Source organism: Aquarana catesbeiana, linkage group LG11 (genome assembly GCF_042186555.1).
Source record: "Aquarana catesbeiana isolate 2022-GZ linkage group LG11, ASM4218655v1, whole genome shotgun sequence".
In the NCBI taxonomy this organism is placed as follows: Eukaryota; Metazoa; Chordata; class Amphibia; order Anura; family Ranidae; genus Aquarana; species Aquarana catesbeiana.
In genome coordinates, this window is record NC_133334.1 from 18,116,706 (window position 1) to 18,140,434 (window position 23,729).

The following is a 23,729-nucleotide window of genomic DNA, read 5'->3' on the forward strand; positions in this document are numbered from 1 at the left end:
AGCAACCAGATACAGTTGCATCGCGTGTAATCTAATTGGTTGCTAGGGGCAACTTATCCGCTTTGCTTCTGTTTCTGTAGCTCGGCCTCACTCCTTATTTTACATCAAAGGTCTCCGAAATGAAAACCGGGTCACAAGAGGTCATCCGTGGTTCCCATAGCAACCAGACTTCCAGTTACCTTGTTGCCATGACAACAGGAACAGATTCTTTGCACGTTCTCAACCACGGAGATGTTTGTTTTGGCCGGAGCATCGCTCGGTGTTAATACAAAAAAAGGGGAAAACACATGCAAACAATGGAGCTCATTCGAAAAAGCAAAAAATGGCCTCGGTGTCCATGGCAACAGGACTCCAGGCGCCATTTTTTTTTTCTTGGTCCGTCTAGAACACAAGACTAGTACACAAAACATTTTAGTTTGCTGTATTTTTCACAAAGCAACACTCAGAGAATACAATATGCACAATAAAGTGTATGTAAAGCCAAGTATTTAGTTGTTTTGGCTTTGGAAGGCGTCAGCGTCCCTGTCAGGCGTTTATTTGATTTGTATGGAGCAATAATGATAAAGGCTTGGGAGGTAGATTGTATATATTATTGTTTATTTATAAACCTGTCCCCCCAGTTTTCCCCTTAGTAAAAAAAATAAATAATATAATATAATATCATATATATATATATATATATATATATATATATTTTCTTAGATTGTAAGCTCTAAGGAGCAGGGCCCTCTGATTCCTACTGTATCAAATTGTATTGTATTTCTACTGTTTACCCTCAAGTTGTAAAGCGCTACGTAAACTGTTGGCGCTATATAAATCCTGTATAATAATTATATATATATATATATATATATATATATATATATATATATATATATATATATATATACACACATACATATACAATATTATATTATATCATTTATTTTTTTACTTCTTATGTATATATATAACTTTTTTATGGTTTTGTTTATTTTCTACTTTTTTTTTTTTTACAGTTTAATTTTTGCTTTACCATTTTAAAGTTTTATCATTTTTTTTTACTGCTTTATTTATTTTTATTTATTGTACCTGTTTTTTTTTTTACTGTTTTATTGATTTTACTATTTTATTTACTTTGTTTACTGTATCATTTATTTTATGGTTTTACATGTTTTTTCTTCCCAAGTGGGATTTTGTATTAAAATAACAATGCCAAAAATGAGCCAAGCATTGGCTTGCATTTGTAGAACGCCCCCCCCCCACTGACCCCCTGTGGGCAAGTCTGACAAATTCGGCTAAATGTGCCGCAGCCGTAGCATTGGTACAGACCCGTTAAACCATCACGTCTGTCTGTAGGTGGACGGTCATGGGGCAATAAAAATGCGTATCAGACGTGTTTTTAGCTACCCCTGACTGCTCAAATGAAAGAAGCCTTAAAGGGGAACCAAAAGGCAAGAATACTTACCCCTAAGGTCCCGCGTTGGCATTGCCCTCCCCCCCCCCCCCAACTCCTTCCAGGTGCCAGTCTTCAGTGAAGTTTCGAAAGGATGGGAACTCCACACCAGCCTGTACACTTTAAAAAAATATATATTTTGGAACAGCCAACGCATTTCGGGGGCTCAGCGCTTGGATTGGAAAAGCCAGTCTTCAGCCATCTTGATTGGCCAGGGCGGGATGACGTCACTCCCACATTGCATTGTCACTTAAATAAAGAGCCTGCCTGGTCACTATTTTTTATCCTATGTATAATCCTGCTCCAAAGAATCAACTAGAGAAGAGAAGACATTTTATAATATATAAATATATATATATATATATATATATATATATATATATATATATATATATATATATATATATATATCTATATATCTATATATCTATATAGATATATAGATATATATATATATATATAAATTTTTATTTTATTCTTTTATTATTTTTTATTATTTTAAGGTATGCTGTGTGAATGGGAATACATAACAAAACATTTATATGGGGGGGGTCTCAAATTTGACCACAAATTGAAGAGGAAGTAAACTTCCCTCTAATGTTTGTACCTACTGATACTGTAAAGATCTCCTAAATTTGACGTCATTGGCGAATGTGCTCTGAAGGAACGCCCACCTGTGGCGTGACCGGTGCCTCCTGGGCGGGAGTGACATCACTCGGCTTCTGGAAGGAAGACGGGTGAAGATGGATGCGGCCTCCAGCGGGGACGACGAGGGCTGCGTTTGCAGGTTAGTTTCACATAATGTGCTAGTATGCGATGCATACTAGCACATTATGACTTTACAGGTGACCAAAAAAAAAAGAAGAGGTGGGGTTTACTTCCTCTGTAAGCTACACTGTCAGACTGTTGTTACACAGATTATACAGTAGTACCTTGGATTATGAGCATAATTAGTTCCAGAAGAATGCTTGTAATCCAAAGTACTGGTATATCAATGCGAGTTTCCCCATAAGAAATAATGGAAACTCAGATAACCTGTTCCACAGCCACTGCTTGTCTATGCAGTACCACATGCGGCCAGAAGTGCGGGGGGGCCGGAGACACTAAGCCTCGATTCACACAGGGGCAACACGACTTCAGCGCGACTTTGCAAGGTGACTTCAACGCGGCTTCAACGCAACTTCATCGCGACTTTAAGCAACTTACAATGTGACTTCAAGTCGCCTCCAGGACAGGCGACTTTGGCTGTGGCCAATCACAGAATAATCAGCTCTCTGGGAGGGGTTTGCCTGGGTAAACTAATTTCTTTTCCTGTAAAGTCGCTTCAATATAGATGGAGATCTGACTTGGAGGCGACTTCCATTGAATTCTATGGGTACAAGTCGCCTAGAAGTCGGATTGAAGTAGTACAGGAACCTTTTCTGAAGTCGGAGCGACTTCAGTAGTGTAAATTAAGACAGCTCTCATTGACTATTATGCAAATCTCTAAGTAAAGCGACTTGGGGCGACTTGAGGGCTTACAAGTCGGATCCCAAGTCGTTGTAGTGTGAACCGACCCTAAGGAAAGGAGTGTTTCCGAGTGTCTCAGTGCATTTACGAGTGTTTTTGAGCGGTTCCGAGCATCTCAGAGTAGTCACCGAGCGATTGAGCGTTTCCAATCGTCTCTAAGTGTTTCCGAGCATCTCAGAGCGATCTCCAAGCGTCACTGGCGCCCCCTGCACCTCTGGCTAAAAGCGGTACCAGAGGCTTGAATCCTGCTCGTCTTGTGAGACAACGCTCGCAAAGCGAGACAGATTTAAAATAAAAAAAAAAAAAACAGTTTGTATTGTGAAACGCTGGAAAATCCGAGGTTGCACTGTATAACTATTTTAGCTTCATTACCTGAATGAAAAAAAAAAAGAAAAAAAAGGAAAAAAAAAAAAAATCACACATATAACAAAAAATAACAAAAAAAGAAAAAAAGAAAAAACTATATAAAACCCCAGTTATATGCAAAAATCATTTAGATTCCCAAAAAAACTGTCTGAAGAAAAATAGACCTCTTATTTCAGGCATGTTGTGTAAATTCTTTCAGTATCTATAAGAGGAGTGTTGTTTTTCAGACTTTTTTTTTTAGAGGGGCGGGGTTCTCTAGAAACTCTGAATAAATAAATATCTGGAAAACTTGGACAAATTACCTGTGAAAGCACGACTTGTCCATGTAAATCGGGGATTTCATTTTTGTGCTTTTCTTTTTCTTTTTTTTTTTTTTTGCAGTCATGCAGGAACTTTTTTGGGGAGGTTTTATATTGTTGTTATCGGGGGAGATTTTTATTTTAGTTTTTTTATGACTTTTTTCTGTTGTGATATAATTTTCTTTATTTTATTTTTTTTTTAATATTTTCATATTTAAACCACTTTATATATTTAAAGTATACATGAACCCTCATCTTGTAAAACAGCCCTTCTGCTTAATCGAGAAATGAAAGGCAAAAACACATACATATATCTCTATAATATATAATATATTTATATACACACACACATATATTTACATACATATATATATATATATATATATATATATATATATATATATATATATATATATATATATATATATATATATATATATATATGTGTGTATATATGTGTGTGTATATAAATATGTATGTGTGTGTGTATATATATATATATATATATATATATATATATATATATATATATATATATATGTATATATATATGTATATATATATATATATATATATATATGTATATATATATATATATATATATATATATGTGTATATGTATATATATATATATATATATATACACATACATATATACATACACACACACACACACACACACATATACACTGTAGTTTTTGTATTTTTGTTATTTATGATATTTTTTAACATTATTGCTCCATACAAATTATAATTGCATAGACAGCAAAAAAAATAAATAAAAAAAAATAAATAAAAAAAATAAAAAAAATAAAAATAAAATAATGACAAGTAAAATAGGCAAATTTAACGAAACATTAGCCAAAACTATTATAAAAAAAAAAACAAAAAAAAAACAAAACACCTTTTTGGCTTTATATACACTTTGACACAACGTTGCATATCAAGCTAAGTGATGGGAGGGATTCTTTGCTGTAAGAGCGGTGCAGCCCTGTAAAATGCAGTTAATGAAGTTAGCAAGAAAGCAACAAAAACAGCTCCGAACTAAATGGAAATCGGCCTCTACTTCTCCACCCTTTTTTTTTTTTTTTTTTTTTTTTTTTTAATTTAAATCTTATTTTGGGTGAATGCAGATGAGGAAATCGGTATATAAAATACTTTCCTCTGCCGCACGGATCTCTACACTACAGTCACCAATCTCTGCTGGTAGAAGTCCGCGCTGCCAACTACCGCACCTCCCCCACTATCCCGCGTGAAAGTGTCTCGGATGCACGTTACAAAGAGATCTATGAAGAAGAATCGTTTTCCACCAACCTCAGAGTTCCCCGGAAGCTCGGAATCTGCATTGGAATTGATTTCATACAGCGCCTGGTCTTCTCCTAGAAAAAAGCAGAAGAAGTTATTATAGAGAGAATATTGTAGAATTCCCAGAAACAACATCCAATATAAACAGACGCACCATTCTAAAATGCCAACATTTACTGCGATGACCCCAAGATTGGGGGGCAGGGGGGCAATGACCCCATGGGGGGCAGGGGGGGAGGGAGGGGTTGACATCAAACTACAGCCGCTGAGGAACGAGAAGTTCTAGAATTTTCTGCCAGCATCGAAAACGTGTCCTGCGTTTTGCCGTAATTCTGTAATCGCGGGCAGAATTGCGCAGATTTCGCCCGTGATTCAAATCGCCCAAGTGTGAACGGAGCTCAAAGTGTAACTAAAGGCAAAACATTTTCTGTAGTGTTGGATGGAGTGGAGAACCCCTGTCAGGTTTTTATTGTTGTCTGTGCCCCCGCCCCCCTCTGTTCGGGAGATTCACCCTCTCTATTCATCCTGTTCACTGTTATCAGCAAAATAAAAATCTAAAATTTTTGGTTGTCACCAGAACAGGCGTAGAGGGGAAATCTTCCAACGGGGGGCTCTAGTTCTGGGATTCCCTCACTTTGGAGGGATTTCCTCTCACTTCCTGTTTTATTTATGGGTCAGGAAGTGCCATTAAGTAAAACTTCCTAGTGGGGATACAGATGGTCAAAAACACAATGGTATTCCCCCCAGTTGTGGGCTCCTGTGAAGGAGGCATCACCAGATGCCCTTAGTAAAGATGGCGTCACAGCATACATGGCCCTGTTGCTAGGACACTAGCCCCTCACTTTGTAGGGATTTCCTCACTTCCTGTTTTGAGTATGGGACAGGAAGTAACAGTAAATCTACTGCCCACAGGCCCCGGCCATATGACCTCTGCCAGTGCAGGGTGAGCATGCCCCGCCCATGAGCACCCGGCTCTCTATCCAAGGAATCAGATTGTTTACATGTTGCCATGGTAACAAAGTGCGAAGAAGGGAATTGCCCAAGTTGGGGGCTCCAGTGAAGGAGGTGCCAGATGACCAGATGCCCTTAGTAAAGATGGCGTTGGGGCATGCATGGCCCTTTTGTTAGGACACTTGTCCTGGGATTCCATCACTTTGGAGCCTACTGCCCACAAGCCCTGGCCATATGACCTCCGACGGTGCAGGGTGAGCATGCCCCGCCCATGAGCACCCGTCGCTCTACTCAGGGAATCAGACTGTTTACATGTTGCCATGGTAACAAAAAAGTGCACACAATGGGATTCCCCCCAGTTGGGGGCTCCTGTGAAGGAGGTAGCACCAGATGCCCTTAGTAAAGATGGTGTCACGGCATATATGGCCCTGTTGCTAGGACACCAGTTCTAGGAGCCCCTCCCTTTGTAGGGATTTCCTCACTTCCTGTTTTGACTATGGGACAGGAAGTGACGGCAAATCTACTTGCCCACAGGCTCCGGCCATATGACCTCTGACAGTGCAAGGTGAGCATGCCCCGCCCATGAGCGCCCGCTGCTCTACCCAGGGAATCAGATTGTTTACATGTTGCCATGGTAACGAAGAAGTGTACACAATGGGATCCCCCCCCAGTTGGGGGCTCCTGTGAAGGAGATGCCAGATTACCAGATGCCCATCGTAAAAGATGGCGTCACGGCATACATGGCCCTGTTGCTAGGACACTAGTTCTAGGAGCCCCTCACTTTGTAAGGATTTCCTCACTTCCTGTTTTGACTATGGGACTGGAAGTGGCGGTAAATCTACTGCCCACAGGCCCTGGCCATGTGACCTCCGACAGTGCAGGGTGAGCATGCCCCGCCCATGAGCGCCTGTCGCTCTACTCAGGGAATCAGACTGTTTACATGTTGCCATGGTAACAATGAAGTGTACACAATGGGATTCCCCGAGTTGGGGGCTCCTGTGGAGGTGCCAGATCAGCAGATACCCTTAGTAAAGATGGCGTCAGGGCATACATGGCCCTGTTGCTAGGACACAGGCAGCTCCAAATGTGGACTTTTCTATGCTTGGGACAGATCTGAACATTTACCGATCGTCACGGAGCCGTGTACCCGGGACCCTTCGAAAAAAAGTTACAGATCCATAAAAAAAAAAAAAAAAAGTTTAGCAATAAAAATGCTGTGTCTTCTTCAGCCTTGTGTATGTGACCCCAACACATATAAACATCGAGATTGGGATGAAGTTCCTCACAGGTCTCCATCAACAAACCACGCTACCCAGCGCGTTTCGTCCCCACCCACCGGGGCTTAGCCATAGGCCGCTTTATGCCCCTATGTTGCACTAATTGGCCGGGAAAGCGGCGCTCCTCTCATTTTATTGCATGCATTGCTTTTCGGATGAGCACATTGACCCGCCTGCACCCCTTTATCTTTGTGGATCGCGGGAATAGAGTCCCCCAGCTTTAAGCGGCGACACAAAAAAAACGGGTTAACCGCTTGCCGACCAGCCACCGCAGTTATACTGAGGCAGAATGGCACGGGCAGGCGAATCGCCGCCATGGTACGTCGGCTCCAAAGGCGGCAACTAGGGGCGCGCGTGCGTGCCCACTGCTTTCTCCCGAAGCCGATGCGAGTGCCCGGCGGTCTCGATGACGCGGCGAGAACCGGGATCTCTGTGTGTAAACACAGAGATCCCAGTTCTCTGAGGGGAGAAGAGACAGATCGTCTGTTCATACAAAGTATGAACAGCGATCTGTCATCTCCTCTAGTCAGTCCCCTCCCCCCTTCAGTTAGAACACACACTAGGGAACACAATTAACCCCTTGATCGCCCCCTAGTGTTAACCCCTTCCCTGCCAGTGACATTTATACAGTAATCCGTGCATTTTTATAGCACTGATCGCTGTATTAACGCCAATGGTTCCAAAAATGTGTCAAAATTGTCCAATGTGTCCGCCATAATGACGCAGTCACGATAAAAATCGCAGATCGCCGCCAATTTCTAGTAAAAAAAAATATATAATAACAAAAATGCTATAAATCTAAGACCTATTTTGTAGACGCTATAACTTTTGCGCAAACCAATCAATATACGCTTATTGCGATTTTTTTTTACCAAAAATATGTAGAAGAATACACATTGGCCTAAACTGATAAAAAAAATTGTGTTTTTTTTTTTTAAATGGGGATATTTATTATAGCAAAAAGTACAAAATATTGTTTTTTTTTTTCAAAATTGTCGCTCTTTTTTTTTGTTTATAGCGCAAAAAATAAAAAAAACGCAGAGGTGATCAAATACCACCAAAAGAAAGCTGTATTTGTGAGGAAAAAAGGACGTCAATTTTTTTTGGGAGCCACGTCGCACGACCGCGCAATTGTCAGTTAAAGCGACGCAGTGCCGAATCGCACAAAGTGCTCTGGTCTTCCGGGGCTGAAGTGGTTAAACACGTTTAACTAAACAATTTTATGGAAATAACGAATCGTTCTGTACAAGGGATTAAATGGGGCCTCCGACATCCCAACCCCATCCATGGAAACGCGATCACACTTATCCATCGTTTTTGATACTTTCAACTGATTTTCAGTTGGTCGAATCGCGAAGGAAGCGACTGTCCTGAGCGAACGAACATCCGCGCCGTCGTGACGTGTACCCGAAAGTCATTGCAATTAAATTTTACTGAAAAATGATAGTAACTTGTATCAATATGACGGGAAAAGCCCCCCCCCCCCCCGAGAAAGAAGGCGAGATTGAATCATGTGTGGCCTCATTTACAGACACATCGGTGAATAAAATCCGTTTGGGCTTTTCACATTCACCGCCCTGGAAATGGAATTGGCATGACGGGCATTTCGGGTCTTCTGGTTACCGTTACTATAAATAAATCCGGCACTCGATACACGATATCCTCCACACACCGTACATGGATCAGATAACACAACACAGATACCGATCGATACTCACTACACACAGCACAGACGAGGGGACTCAATCACAGAATGTTCAACGTGCCGAGACCAGATCTAACAGATTCCACATGAAAAATCTCTTTTTAGATCTTCCATCAACTACGTAATGCCAAAGCTGGCCTGATTGGATACAAATTGATTGCGCTGGATAGATTAGGTACACCCTTATGTGTTAGTTTTTGTAAATCTAAAATTGATTCTATAGATAAAGATCAGATACAATAACAAAACCAGCTTTTGCTGCACTATTCACCTTCAATCCCATTGCAGTACTTTGTTCTGCCACTAGGTGTCCTCAGTCTGATTGGTCAGCATCATGCCACTCCCTCCATCCCGGACCAGCCCCCAACCTGTGACTGGACAGTGAAAGGAGAAGCAGCGCAGTGATGAGCTCATCTCTCTGTCACTCTGCTCTCTCCTCCAACTAATTGACTCCTTGTGCTGCTTTTATCCCCAGGGCCGCCGATAGGGGGGGTGTACCACGGGTCCTCCAGTAGGGGGCCCGGACAACAGCGGGATTGGTGCATCTGGACAGGAGGACAATTGCAGAACAATGCATTGTGCCCGTGTCTCTCCCTCCAGCATGTAAAAGCCAGTTTCTCCCCCTTTCCCATCCAGCCGCACCGATCCCCCCCCTCCCTGTGTGCCCTGCCCCTCCCCTATATCCCTTCAGTGCCGCTGGTTTCCCTATCCCACGGGTGCACACAGGCGGATGAAGAGTGGGAGAAGGGGCCCCCAATAAATATGCCATTTACTCGTCCCTTCCTTATTTGAATTGGACACAGTGAGCAATCAATTCTTAACGGCTCCTGTGTCCATTCAGAATGGAGCATAGTAATCTGTGTTTACTATGCTTCAGTTTATGAATAGGGAGGAGCCTCTGTCTCCTGTTCATTCATCTTCGGTGCAGCTGAGGCTGCAGAGAAAGGGACTGGGGAATCTCTGTCCTCCATTCCTTTCTCTGTCTCAAAGGTGAGCCGTCAGGAGTTTAGACCCCTGATATTTCATCCAACCCTCCTTCCCCTTCCCCAACAGCATTGTAAAAGTTTTTTTTTTTTAAATATAAAAAAAATGTAAAAAATTATTCTTGAAATTGCAAAAAATTGCTGAAAAAAAAATGTAAAAAATATTGTTTTTAAATTGTAAAAAAATGCTTTAGAAATTGCAAAACTTTTTTTTTTTTTACAATTTAAAAAAATATATAAGTTAAAAATTCTTAAAATAGCAAAAAATTGCTTTAAAGTAAAAAAATAAATATTGTTTTTAATTGTAAAAAAAATGCTTTAAAAATTGGAAAATTTTTTTTTTTAAATTGTAAAAAAAAAAAAGTTAAATTATTCTTAAGATTGCAAAAAAAGTTGAAAAAATGTAAAAAATATTGTTTTTAAATTGTAAAAAAATGATTTAAAAATTGGAAAAAAAATGTAATTGTAAATCAAAAAAATAAAAGCTTTATAAATTGTAAAAAAATATTTTTTTTTAAATTGTAAAAAAAAAAAAAAAAAAAAAAAAAATAAGTTAAAAATGATTCTTAAAATTGCAAAAAATTGCTTTAAAAAAAGTAAAAAATATTGTTTTTTAAAAAAAAATGCTTTAAAAATTGGAAAAAATATTTTTTTTAAATTGTAAAGAAAAAAATGCTTTAAAAAATTGGAAAACCTATTTTTTTTTAAATTAAAATGCTTGTAATTCTTGTAATTTTTGTAATCTGGGGGACTGTCAGGTAGGCTGTACAGGGCCCTGTGATTTCTAATGGCAGCCCTGCTTATCTCTCCTCAAGTCTGAGCTCTGTTGTACAGGGAAGGGACTGCAAGAGGCTGGTACCCGCTCACACTAACATACTTGTATTAAAAAATATATAAAATAAATTGAATGATATATTAATGATTACAAAGCTGCACTCATCTGTGACTTATGTTTGCTTGGAGTTCACCTTTATAAGGCCACATTCAGACCCGGCTTAGTGAGCATGCGCGTCCTGCACAGGGAGGCCCATTCACTTCAATGGTCTGTCCTATGCGTGATTGTCGCCCCCAAAAAAGCTACTGCTTGGTCAGCAAGCTTATGGCGATTTTTGGCACGCAATTCTGTCACGCACCAATCACAGCAAAAACGCTCTGTTTGGGGCGCCATTAAAGTATAACGGCACTAACCGCGAGTTGCGTGTTCTGCCAAAATTTGGAATCGCCTTATGAGAATAGAGCTTTACACATATAAAAGAAAAATCCTGGACCCGAGTGCGGCGTCTGCCGCCTCCAGCCCCATAATATCTGTTACTAAAAATAGTAACAAAAAAGACATTTCTACAACTGATACATTGTAATGGGAATCTGCAGCCACGCCCAGCGCCGGGGTCATGCCGTCTTAGCTCCACCCTCTTAGCTCTACACTCATCAAAGACTTTGCGGTCACACTCATCAGTCGGCAGAAAACACAGTTGCTCAGCAACTAAAACTTCCTGTAAAATTTGTGGTAAGAGACGGTCAGGAGCCAAAAATAGTCTGAAAACTGAAAAGTCGAGCCGTCCGACCGATTGCAACATCATCTCCGTACAACGCGAGCAAATCCGCGTACAAAGGAAACAACGTCTCCCTACAAACACCGGTGACCCCGCTCACGGGAAATATCCTATATATAACACTGGTGACCCCGCTCACGGGAAATATCCTATATATAACACTGGTGACCCTGCTCACGGGAAATATCCTATATATAAAACCGGTGACCCTGCTCACGGGAAATATCCTATATATAACACTGGTGACCCCGCTCACGGGAAATATCCTATATATAACACTGGTGACCCGCTCACGGGAAATATCCTATATATAACACTGGTGACCCCGCTCACGGGAAATATCCTATATATAACACTGGTGACCCTGCTCACGGGAAATATCCTATATATAAAACCGGTGACCCTGCTCACGGGAAATATTCTATATAGAACACCGGTGACCCCGCTCACAGGAAATATCCTATATATATATATATATATATATATATATATATATATATATATATATATATAAAACGCTGGTGACCCCGCTCACAGCAAATATCCTTTGGTACTCCACTGGCCAGAAACGATTAGGTTCCCATTGGTCAGAAACAAATGGTGCTCTATTGGCCAGAAACATATGGTGCCCCCATGGCCAGAAACGTATGGTGCCTCCTTGGTCAGAAACGTATGGTGCCCCCTTGGTCAGAAACGTATGGTGCCCCCGTGGCCAGAAACGTATGGTGCCCCCTTGGTCAGAAACGTATGGTGCCTCCTTGTTCAGAAACAAATGGTGCCCCCTTGGCCAGAAACGTATGGTGCCTCCTTGGTCAGAAACAAATGGTGCCCCCTTGGTCAGAAACGTATGGTGCCTCCTTGGTCAGAAACAAATGGTGCCCCCTTGGTCAGAAACGTATGGTGCCCCTTGGTCAGAAATGTATGGTGCCCCCTTGGTCAGAAACGTATGGTGCCCCTTGGTCAGAAATGTATGGTGCCCCCTTGGTCAGAAATGTATGGTGCCCCCTTGGTCAGAAACGTATGGTGCCCCCTTGGTCAGAAACGTATGGTGCCCCCTTGGCCAGAAAAGTATGGTGCCCCATTGGCCAGAAACGTATGGTGCCCCCTTGGCCAGAAACGTATGGTGCCTCATTGGCCAGAAACATATGGTGCCCCATGGGCGAGAAACATATGATGTCTCATTGGCCAGAAACGTGTGACATTTCATTTGTCAGAAACATTTGGTGCCCCATTGGTCATAAAGGTATGGGGCCTCATTGGACAGAAACGTATGGTGCTCACTTGGCCAGAAATGTATGGTGCCCCATTGGGAAGAAAGGTGTAATGTCTCATTTGTCAGAAACATATGGTGCCCACTGGCCAGAAACATATGGCACTCCATTGACCAGAATGTATGGCACTCTACTGGTTTAGAAAGGTGTGGCATTCTACTGGTCAGAAGTGTCTGCCTCTATGTTGGTCAGAAGTTTTCTGTTGGTCAAAAATGTCTGGCATGACGTTCTATTGGGTTGAAACATGTTGCGCTCTATTGGTGAAAAAAGTACGGCACAGGAGTCATCCATATCACCATTAATATGTAACACTCTTACCAAACACACTGTTCCCCTGTGATCCCAGCACTCTGCCGGCAGCTCAGATTATGGCACCATCACCGGTTCAACAATCTTTGCACAACCTACATATGATCTATATACAATCCACATACAACCCACATATGATCTATATACAATCCACATACAACCCACATATGATCTATATACAATCCGCATACAACCTACATATGGTCTATATACAGCATTTCACAAAAGTAAGTACACCCCTCACGTTTTTGTAAATCTTTTCTTCTATCTTTTCATGTGACAACACTGAAGAAATGACACTTGTCTACAATGTAAAGTAGTGAGTGTACAGCTTGTATAACAGTGTAAATTTTCTGTCCCCTCAAAATAACTCAACACACAGCCATTAATGTCTAAACTGCTGGCAACAAAAGTGAGTACACCCCTAAGTGAAAATGTCCAAATTGGGCCCAAAGTGTCAATATTTTATGTGGTGACCATTATTTTCCAGCACTGCCTTAACCCTCTTGGGCATGGAGGTCACCAGAGCTTCACAGGTTACCACTGGAGTCCTCTTCCACTCCTCTATGACGACATCATAGAGCTGGTGGATGTTAGAGACCTTGCGCTCCTCCACCTTCCATTTGAGGATGTCCTATAGATGCTCATGTAGCAAAGACTTTTACCCCTTTTGGTCTAATGAGAACCTCCAAAGCCAAAGATAGCTGACAACCTTCAGTATGTGGTGGGTTGTGAGGCATAGTGTGTGCAAAGATGGTAAAAGTCACTGGGCGCCAGACACTTCTTGGATGTAAAGGAGGTTTTATTTCTTTTGACAGTCCTTTTTACATATTTTGGGGAAAGAGGGTTAGGGACACCCTTAGATTGTTGCAAACTCAATTGACAGACTCTGAGACATCAATAGGAGAACAGCCGTGCAGGGAAAGGCCCCAGCAAGGCGCCACTTGGAATGCTGTCTCCTATGGTAACAGTTCCTAACTCAAACGTATCAGTTCTTTCAGCTCCACTACAACTACTCCTTGTAGTTCTTCAATACTGAGCTCCTGGTCTCTCACTAGACCCTCCAATTCACTGACTCTGAATCCCTTGAGGTTCTCCAAGGTTTGAGGTGCTATCTCCCTCAAGCGTCACCCACGCTTCTCTGCTGGGTCCCTAGCTTGGCAGATACTCCTTAAGCTTCACCCCTGCCAACCAGCTTGGACCCTAGCTTGACACACAAGGCTGCTCTGCAATCGTCTCCTCTGCTGGTTGGGTCCCTGACTTGATAACCGCCTGAAGTTTCTTGATTCTCCACCGTGCCCTTTGGCAAGAATATGATTCCGGTACTTTCTTCAGTTACTCACTGTGGTCCCTGGTAAAGGTAATTGGTCCCTTCATGGCCACAGCTTCCTTTCTACCGCCGACCACTGACAGGTTCTCTGGCCGACAGAACCGTCACTTTTGGTTGGACTGCAAGCCGCAGTCCCAACCCTGCGCTGCCCTCTTACTCCTGGATAGGCCCTCATACAGCCTGGCAGCCTGATGCCCCCAGGAGAGGCCCAATCTCCAGCCTAGCAGCCCGGGGCAGACGACACACGTCCACCCAGATGGCAGCCCTGGTGGCACAAATCACCTGACCTCACCCGAACATATAGGCTCTCCCAGCAGGCCAAGGGCTTAAAGAAAACCCCTGCCCATTGGCTGGGACACCCACATAACCATAACTTGACCTTGGGTTGCCCTTCTCGTATCTAGTACCACCAAGTACCCGGCCACCTAGTGGTAGAAGAGAAAAGTGTAACAAGGCCAAGCTTAGGGAGAAAGCAATAGATCCCTATCAATCGACGAAGATAACTACTCTTGGCAAGTAAATTTGTGAGGAGCTCCCTGACTAAAACTCTAGGGTGCTACACTCAATAGGGTTTAGGTCTGGAGACATGCTTGGCCAGTCCATCACCTTTACCCTCAACTTCTTTAACAAGGCAGTGGTCATCTTGGAGGTGTGTTTGGGGTCGTTGTGTTGGAATACTGCCCTGCGGCCCAGTCTCTGAAGGGAGGGGATCATGCTCTGCTTCAGTATGTCACAATACATGTTGGCATTCATGGTTCCCTCAATGATCTGTAGCTCCCCAGTGCCGGCAGCACTCATGCAGCACCAAACCATGACACTCCCACCACCATGCTTGACTGTAGACAAGACACACTTGTCTTTGTCCTCCTCCCCTGGTTGCCCCCACACATGCTTGTCACCATCTGAACCAAAGTTTATCTTGGTCTCATCAGACCACAGGACATGGTTCCAGTAATCCATGTCCTTAGTCTGCTTGTCTTCAGCAAACTGTTTGTGGACTTTCTTGTGCATCATCTTTAGAAGAGGCTTCCTTCTGGGATGACAGCCATGCAGACCAATTTGATGCAGTGTGCGGCGTATGGTCTGAGCACTGACAGGCTGACCCCCCACCCCTTCAACCTCTGCAGCAATGCTGGCAGCACTCATACGTCTATTTCCCAAAGACAACCTCTGGATATGATGCTGAGCACGTGACCTCAACTTCTTTGGTGGACCATGGCGAGGCCTGTTCTGAGTGGAACCTGTCCTGTTATACCGCTGTATGGTCTTGGCCACCGTGCTGCAGCTCAGTTTCAGGGTCTTGGCAATCTTCTTATAGCCTAGGCCATCTTTATGTAGAGCAACAATTCTTTTTTTCAGATCCTCAGAGAGTTCTTTGCCATGAGGTGCCATGTTAAACTTCCAGTGACCAGTATGAGAGAGTGAGAGCGATAACACCAAATTTAACACACCTGCTCCCCATTCACACCTGAGACCTTGTAACACTAACGAGTCACATGACACCGGGGAGGGAAAATGGCTAATTGAGCCAAATTTGGACATTTTCACTTAGGGGTGTACTGACTTTTGTTGCCAGCGGTTTAGACATTAATGGCTGTGTGTTGAGTTATTTTGAGGGGACAGCAAATTTACACTGTTATACAAGCTGTACACTCACTACTTTACATTGTAGACAAGTGTCATTTCTTCAGTGTTGTCACATGAAAAGATAGAAGAAAAGATTTACAGAAATGTGAGGGGTGTACTTACTTTTGTGAGATACTTATACTACATATAATCTTTGAACAATCTACATAAGAAGAGAGTCATCAGACAACATAGAAAGGTCACATCACATCCACCAGACAGGAGGAACCCGACAGCCGGGAATGAGATCAGAAGACGAATCGATCACAACACAGACAATCGATGGGACAGAAGAGACAATGGAGGCACAGAGATCGGTACGATACCTGCAGAGTCCGGAGTCCTGATCTCAGTGAGCACAGAAAGATCCTCTTCAGATAAAAACACAAACCAAGTTAAAGGGTTAATAAGCAGACATGCAGGAAGGTTAGTATTGTTACATCACAACACGTCACATGGTCACCCCACACCCCAAATCACGTCACATGATCACCCCAAATCACGTCACATGATCACCCCAAATCACGTCACATGATCACCCCACACCCCAAATCACGTCACATGATCACCCCACACCCCAAATCACGTCACATGATCACCCCAAATCACGTCACATGATCACCCCACACCCCAAATCACATCACATGATCACCCCACACCCCAAATCACATCACATGATCACCCCACACCCCAAATCACATGATCACCCCAAATCACATCACATGATCACCCCACACCCCAAATCACATCACATGATCACCCCACACCCCAAATCACGTCACATGATCACCCCACACCCCAAATCACGTCACATGATCACCCCACACCCCAAATCACGTCACATGATCACCCCACACCCCAAATCACGTCACATGATCACCCCACACCCCAAATCACATGATCACCCCAAATCACGTCATATGATCACCCCAAATCACATCACATGATCACCCCACACCCCAAATCACGTCACATGATCACCCCACACCCCAAATCACGCCACATGATCACCCCACACCCCAAATCACGTCACATGATCACCCCAAATCACGTCACATGATCACCCCACACCCCAAATCACGTCACATGATCACCCCAAATCACATCACATGATCACCCCACACCCCAAATCACGTCACATGATCACCCCACACCCCAAATCACGCCACATGATCACCCCACACCCCAAATCACGTCACATGATCACCCCAAATCACGTCACATGATCACCCCACACCCCAAATCATGTCACATGATCACCCCACACCCGAACTCAGGTCACATGATCACCCCAAATCATGTCACATGATCACCCCACACCCGAACTCAGGTCACATGATCACCCCAAATCACGTCACATGATCACCCCAAATCACGTCACATGATCACCCCACACCCGAACTCAGGTCACATGATCACCCCAAATCACGTCACATGATCACCCCACACCCCAAATCACATCACATGACCACCCCACACCCCAAATCACGTCACATGATCACCCCACACCCGAAATCAGGTCACATGATCACCCCAAATCACAACACATAACATGACCACCCCACACCCCAAATTAGGTCACATGATCACCCCACACCCCCAAATCACATGACATGACATGATCACCCCACACCCCAAATCACGTCACATGATCACCCCAAATCACGTCACATGATCACCCCAAATCACGTCACATGATCACCCCACACCCAAATCATGTCACATGATCACCCCAAATCAGGTCACATGATCACCCCAAATCACGCCACATGATCACCCCAAATCAGGTCACATGATCACCCCACACCCAAATCATGTCACATGACCACCCCACACCCCAAAATTAAAAGAAACATATAAATACAAAATTAAAATAAATCTAGTTACCGGTAAAATAAATATTTAAAATAAAATGAAAACAAATGAATAATAATAATAATAATACATAACAGATTAATCTTATTACAAGTTAGCATTAGTGTTATAGAGGAGGGTTAGACCCTCGGTCAGGTGTGTATTAGACTGAGGAGAGTGGAGGGGGGATGACAGATGGATTAGCAGATTTAGATACAGGAACACATTGAAGCCAAACTCCGCCTCCCACTTTATAATCAGTCACAGTTTTCTTTTCTCCTTTTGGGATGAAGGTTTTTCATGAATAAAAAAAGCTGATCATTGTAATCACCCCTGTCAGTGGTAAATGGTTTGTCCCTTCCTTGTAAACTGATACCTCTGGAAGAGAGCTTGTTCCTTTGAAAAACAACAGACTGGCTGTTTGAATCACCAGATGAAAATAGAAGAAAAAAAGCCAAAAAAATCCCCAAAAAATGAATACAGCCGTCACATCTAAAGATTGGGAAGCGGCAATATAATAAATGTTTTCTTTGGATCTAATAACTCTGTAATGTGTAGAATTGTTACATTGTAATGTTTTGGATTAGTAACATTTTGTCTCCCTGTATATATATAATAATAAACCATCACTGGCTGGTGATTGTGTGTCAGGAGTCAAATATTTGAAATTCTTCCATTTCTGGAGGAGTTCCTGAGATATGATCAGCTGTGGCCCCGGGCTCCGAGGACACGAAAGGGAACATTCCAAGGAAGTGAGAGCGATCGTACCCCCCCCCCACCCCCAACAGAGGACTATACACACTGCCAGACACATGACGGGGCCACTTTAGTGTGAATGGGGCCCTATGACTGAGGGCCACCCTAATCCCCTTTTGCCTGCAGAGAAGCACAGAGACCCAGTGATGACATCATCAGGACTAAAAAATAAGGGAACAGAAATGAAAAAGTCATGAGAGGGGAGGAGCCGGGGGAGGAGCCAGGGGAGGCAAAATTTAAGCCGATTAACCCCTTCAACGTCCTTCGGCCGTATTAAATCCTCTTGGGCTGGAAGTGGTCAAAACAAACATCCGGCTGCAGCCATGAGCTGCTTGTTGTTTATTTCAGCGGGCGATCGGCTGTTTAAGAAAAGGTGATCCGGGGGGGTTCTAGAGCTGCCTGATGATCACTTTGACATTGGTGAGAATGGCCACCATGGAAGCAATAACGATAAATGAAAAAAAAAAAAAATTGTAATAAATAAATAAAAAAAATTTACTTTTTTTTAATTACAATTTAGTTATTTATTTTTATTTATTACAATGTATTTTTGTTATTTATTACTTTATTTTTTTATTACAGTGTATTTATTTCACACATTTTTATTTATTTTTTTATTGTGTTTATTACAATTTTAATTTTTTTTTAATTTTTATTACCAAATTATTATTTTTTTTATTACAGTGTAATTTGGTAATAAAAATTAAAAAATTAAAATTGTAATAAATACAATAAAAAAAATAAATAAATAAAAATGTGTGAAATAAATACACTGTAATAAAAAATAAAGTAATAATAAATACACTGTAATACAAAATAAAGTAATAAATAACAAAAATACATTGTAATAAATTCATTGTAATTAAAAAAGAATGTAATAAATACATTGTAATAAAAAATAAAGTAATAAATAAAAAAAAACATTGTAATAAATAAATTCATTGTAATTAACAAAGAAAGTAATAAATACACTGTAATAAAAAATAAAGTAATAAAAAAAAAATACATTGTAATAAATAAATTCATTGTATTTAAAAAAGAAAGTAATTAATACATTGTAATAAAAAATAAAGTAATAAACAAAAATACATTGTAATAAATTCATTGTAATTAAAAAGGAATGTAATAAATACACTGTAATAAAAAAATTAAAAAGTAATAAATAAATAAAATAATACATTGTATCAAAGAATAATGAAAAAAATTGTAAAAAAAAACAACAACAAAAAAACCAAACACTCTTCTTCACAGAGAGCTCCATATGTCACATGCTGTGACTCCTCCCCCAGGGGTGGGGTTTCAGTGAGCTCTCCTGTACAGATCTACATGTTATTAGACAGAGGAAGGTAAAAGCGGTCTGTCCGGTTCTGCAGCGTGGCGGGATGTATGTATTCCCCGAGGCGGCTTTATATCTCAGGGAAGCAAATCAGATCTCCTCTGAATGCACCTCGTCCCACTCACATGACTTCCATTCCTCCTCCTACAACTTTCACTAATTGTGCCGACAGCTTCCCCACCACAACCAGCCCCCCGGGGGCCTCAATATTCTAACCTGCACCAGTGTCTGCGGTGACTGTAGACTGCTGCCCAAGCTAAGTACAGCAAACTGTCGGCCCCTCCCACCAGCCACGATCTGCCTGCACTGCATAGACACACACAGAGACCCAGTGATGACATCACCAGGACTAAAATAAGGTATATAATGAAAACAGAAAGACTTTATTTAGAAATGTCATTATGTTGATGGGGGGGGAGAGAGGAAATTTTCCACATTTTGTAATGTTACAACCAAAAATGTATTTTATTGGGATTTTATGTGATAGACCAACACAAAGTGGCACATAATTGTGAAGAGGAAGGAAAATTATAAATGGTTTTCAATTTTTTTTGTATTCAGCCCCCTTTACTCTGATACCCCTAAACTAAAATCTAGTGGAACCAATTGCCTTCAGAAGTCACCTAATTAGTAAATAGAGTCCACCTGTGTGTCATGTAATCCAGTGTTTCTCAACTCCTCAAGGCGCCCCAACAGGTCATGTTTTCAGGATTTCCCTCTGGTGAAATGGATGTGGTAATTACTAAGGCAGTGAAACTGATCAAATCACCTGTGCAAAATAATGGGAGGCCTGAAAACATGACTTGTTGAGGTGGATTGAGGACTGGAGTTGAGAAACACTGATTGAAGCCCTCAGAGGTTTGTTAGAGAACCTTAGTGAACAAACAGCATCATGAAGGCCAAGGAACACACCAGACAGGTCAGGGATAAAGTTGTGGAGAAGTATAAAGCAGGGTTAGGCTATAAAAAATCTCCCAAGCTTTGAACATCTCACGGAGTTCTGTTCAATCCATCATCAGAAAATGGAAAGAGTATGACACAACTGCAAACCTACCAAGACATGGCCGTCCACCTAAACTGACCGGCCGGGCGAGGAGAACATTCATCAGAGAAGAGACAAGAGGTCCATGGTAACTCTGGAGGAGCTGCAGAGATCCACAGCTCAGGTGGGAGAATCTGTCCACAGGACAACTATTAGTCGTGTTCTCCACAAATCTGACCTTTATGGAAGAGTGACAAGAAGAAAGACATTGGTGAAAGAAAACCATAAGAAGTCCTGTTTGTAGTTTGTGAGAAGCCATGTGGAGGACACAGCAAACATGTGGAAGAAGGTGCTCTGGTCAGATGAGATCAAAATTCAACTTTTTGGCCTAAAAGAAAAACGCTATGTGTGGGGGAAAACTAACACTGCACATCACCCTGAACACACCATCCCCACCGTGAAACATGGTGGTGGCAGCATCATGTTGTGGGGATGCTTTTCTCCAGCAGGGACAGGGAAGCTGGTCAGAGTTGATGGGAAGATGGATGGAGACAAATACAGGACAATCTTAGAAGAAAACCTGTTAGAGTCTACAAAAGACTTGAGACCGGGGCGGAGGTTCACCTTCCAGCAGGACAACAACCCGAAACATACAGCCAGAGCTACAATGGAATGGTTTAGATCAAAGCATATTCATGTGTTAGAATGGCCCAGTCAAAGTCCAGACCTAAATCACATTGAGAATCTGTGGCAAGACTTGAAAATTGCTGTTCACAGACGCTCTCCATCGTGTACACTGGCAACTCCTAAACTTGAGTTTGGTGGGGTTTTTTTGCCAAAGCTCCTAAACCAGGGGTCTCAAACTAGCGGCCCTCTAAACCTATGTGTACATTGACGTGTAGACTTTTATGGAGTTGAGTTTAGGTCACAGGGGGTCTCAAACTGGTGTCCCTCCAGCTGTTGCGAAACTTCAAGTCCCATGAGCATCAATGCAAGGCTGACAGTTACAAGCATGACTCCCTCGGGCAGAGGCATGATGGGACTTGTAGTTTCGCAACAGCTGGAGGGCCGCCAGTTTGAGACCCCCTGTGACCTAAACTCAACTCCATAAAAGCCTACACGTGAAATGTACACATAGGTTCTTAGGATCGGTAAGGAGCTGCTGTGGTTAGAGGGGGGGGGGGGGGGGGGGGGTGTTCAACCTCACTCTCCTGAATGTGGAAGAATTGCGTTCAAAGTAGAGCTGCACGATTAATCGTTAACAATCATTATTGCGATTTTTTTCCCGTTGCGATCTTGAAAAAAGTATTTCCTGAATCTTACTATGCAGAGAATTCTCTCTGCTCTGCTAAAAGCCAAGAAGAAAGAAAAAAAAAAAACGGGCAGTCTGCCAAGAATCACAACATTCTTTAGCAGTGGAACTTAAGTAGAAACATTGTAACGATGTGTCCTTTAGATCAAAGGAATACACTTTGGTGTGTAAATGAGGGAAGTTTAACCAATTAAACACTAAACCTTTTTCTGACATTTGTTGGTTTCAAGTTAAAATCATTTTTTTTTGCTAGAAAATTACTTAGAACCCCCAAACATATATATATATATATATATATATATATATATATATATATATATATATATATATATATATATATATATATATATATATTTTTTTAGCAGAGACCCTGGAGAATAAAATGGTGGCTGTTGCAATATTTTATATCACACTGTATTTGTGCAGCAGTCGTTCAAATGCAATTTTTGGGGGAAAAAATTACACTTTAATGAATTTAAAAGAAAAAAAAACTAGTAAAGTTAAACACAATTTTTTTTTTGTATAATGTGAAAGATTTTACGCCGTGAGAATCGCGATCTTTTTATTCTAAGCAAACAAAAAATTGTGATTCTCATTTTGGCCAGAATCGTGCAGCTCTGGAGTACGAACATTTTGACGCAGCAAAATCCTGGTAAAAATCATGGGGAACGATTTTGCCTCGTTTTTGCGTTTTCTTGCGGCCGGCGGTCAACCTAGCCTGTGTATACATGAGCCCTCATTGTGCCTGATTGAATTGATCTCAGTGGTCATACAACCCAATTAGGTTCCCTCCTCCCCTACCTTTGAGGGGGGGGGGGGGTGGTGATCAAAGACACACCCCCTGTGGGGGGGGAAACGCAGTCGTACAGCAGGGATGCTGATTGCACTACCCAGTATACAGAGAGTGTACAAATGTGAGATGCAATCAAAGAATACAGGAGAGTGAAGAATCATGGCTGACTTCATTAGAAGGATGAGTCCATGTGGCGTCCCGCAGTCTATAGAGCTCGGCCGGGTCCTGACCGCACTTCATTATCCTGATGATGATGCGATAGAATGGGGTCCAGCGCCTGCAGTCATATGACAGGAGACATCCCTTCCTCTTCACAGCACGCCCTTATCGCATCCTGCACAGGAAGACGTCGTTCAATATTGGAGCCTCTATAAAAGGACGAGTCTATAAACCACAACTATAGATCTGTCTGAGCTCCGTCCTCACCATTGTCCGCACACAATGGCGGCCGGCGCGGTGCAAGGCTCCACTTCATTCGCTGACACCTCCCCAGGACAAATCACTCGCTTTGTCCTACCAGAGAATACAAATCCGTCCTATACAGCAGGTGCAGCTCCTGTCTCATCAACCCAAAAATGTCATCTATTGCACAACGCCAGTCTTTAGATGAGGTGGCTGCATTCGTTTTCTTTTTCCAGGTCTATTTACTATAAATAACATATACATTTTTTTCTTTTGTTGCAATATTCATTTTCAATCCTGAGATTTCCCCCTGCAGTTCTACTTTTCTGCCACAAGATGGTGACCAGCATCATGCAAACCCCACTTCCATCCCGG

At 42.0% G+C, this 23,729-nt stretch overlaps 1 protein-coding gene across 5 annotated transcripts in view; it reads right to left on the bottom strand.

The window, feature by feature from the left end:
- The window catches only part of ANO5 (anoctamin 5), a 131,864-nt gene that overhangs the window by 83,188 nt on the left and 24,947 nt on the right, over positions 1-23,729 (bottom strand). For 3 of the 5 annotated variants that reach the window (XM_073604026.1, XM_073604023.1, XM_073604024.1), the window contains exons 2-3: positions 16,246-16,290; positions 4,924-4,988 (exon numbers count right to left, since the gene is read on the bottom strand). In XM_073604026.1, coding sequence (XP_073460127.1) covers positions 4,924-4,988; positions 16,246-16,290 — 110 coding nt within the window. The remainder of the gene's footprint in view (positions 1-4,923; positions 4,989-16,245; positions 16,291-23,729) is intronic. The other 2 variants (XM_073604027.1, XM_073604025.1) reach the window with 1 other exon arrangement.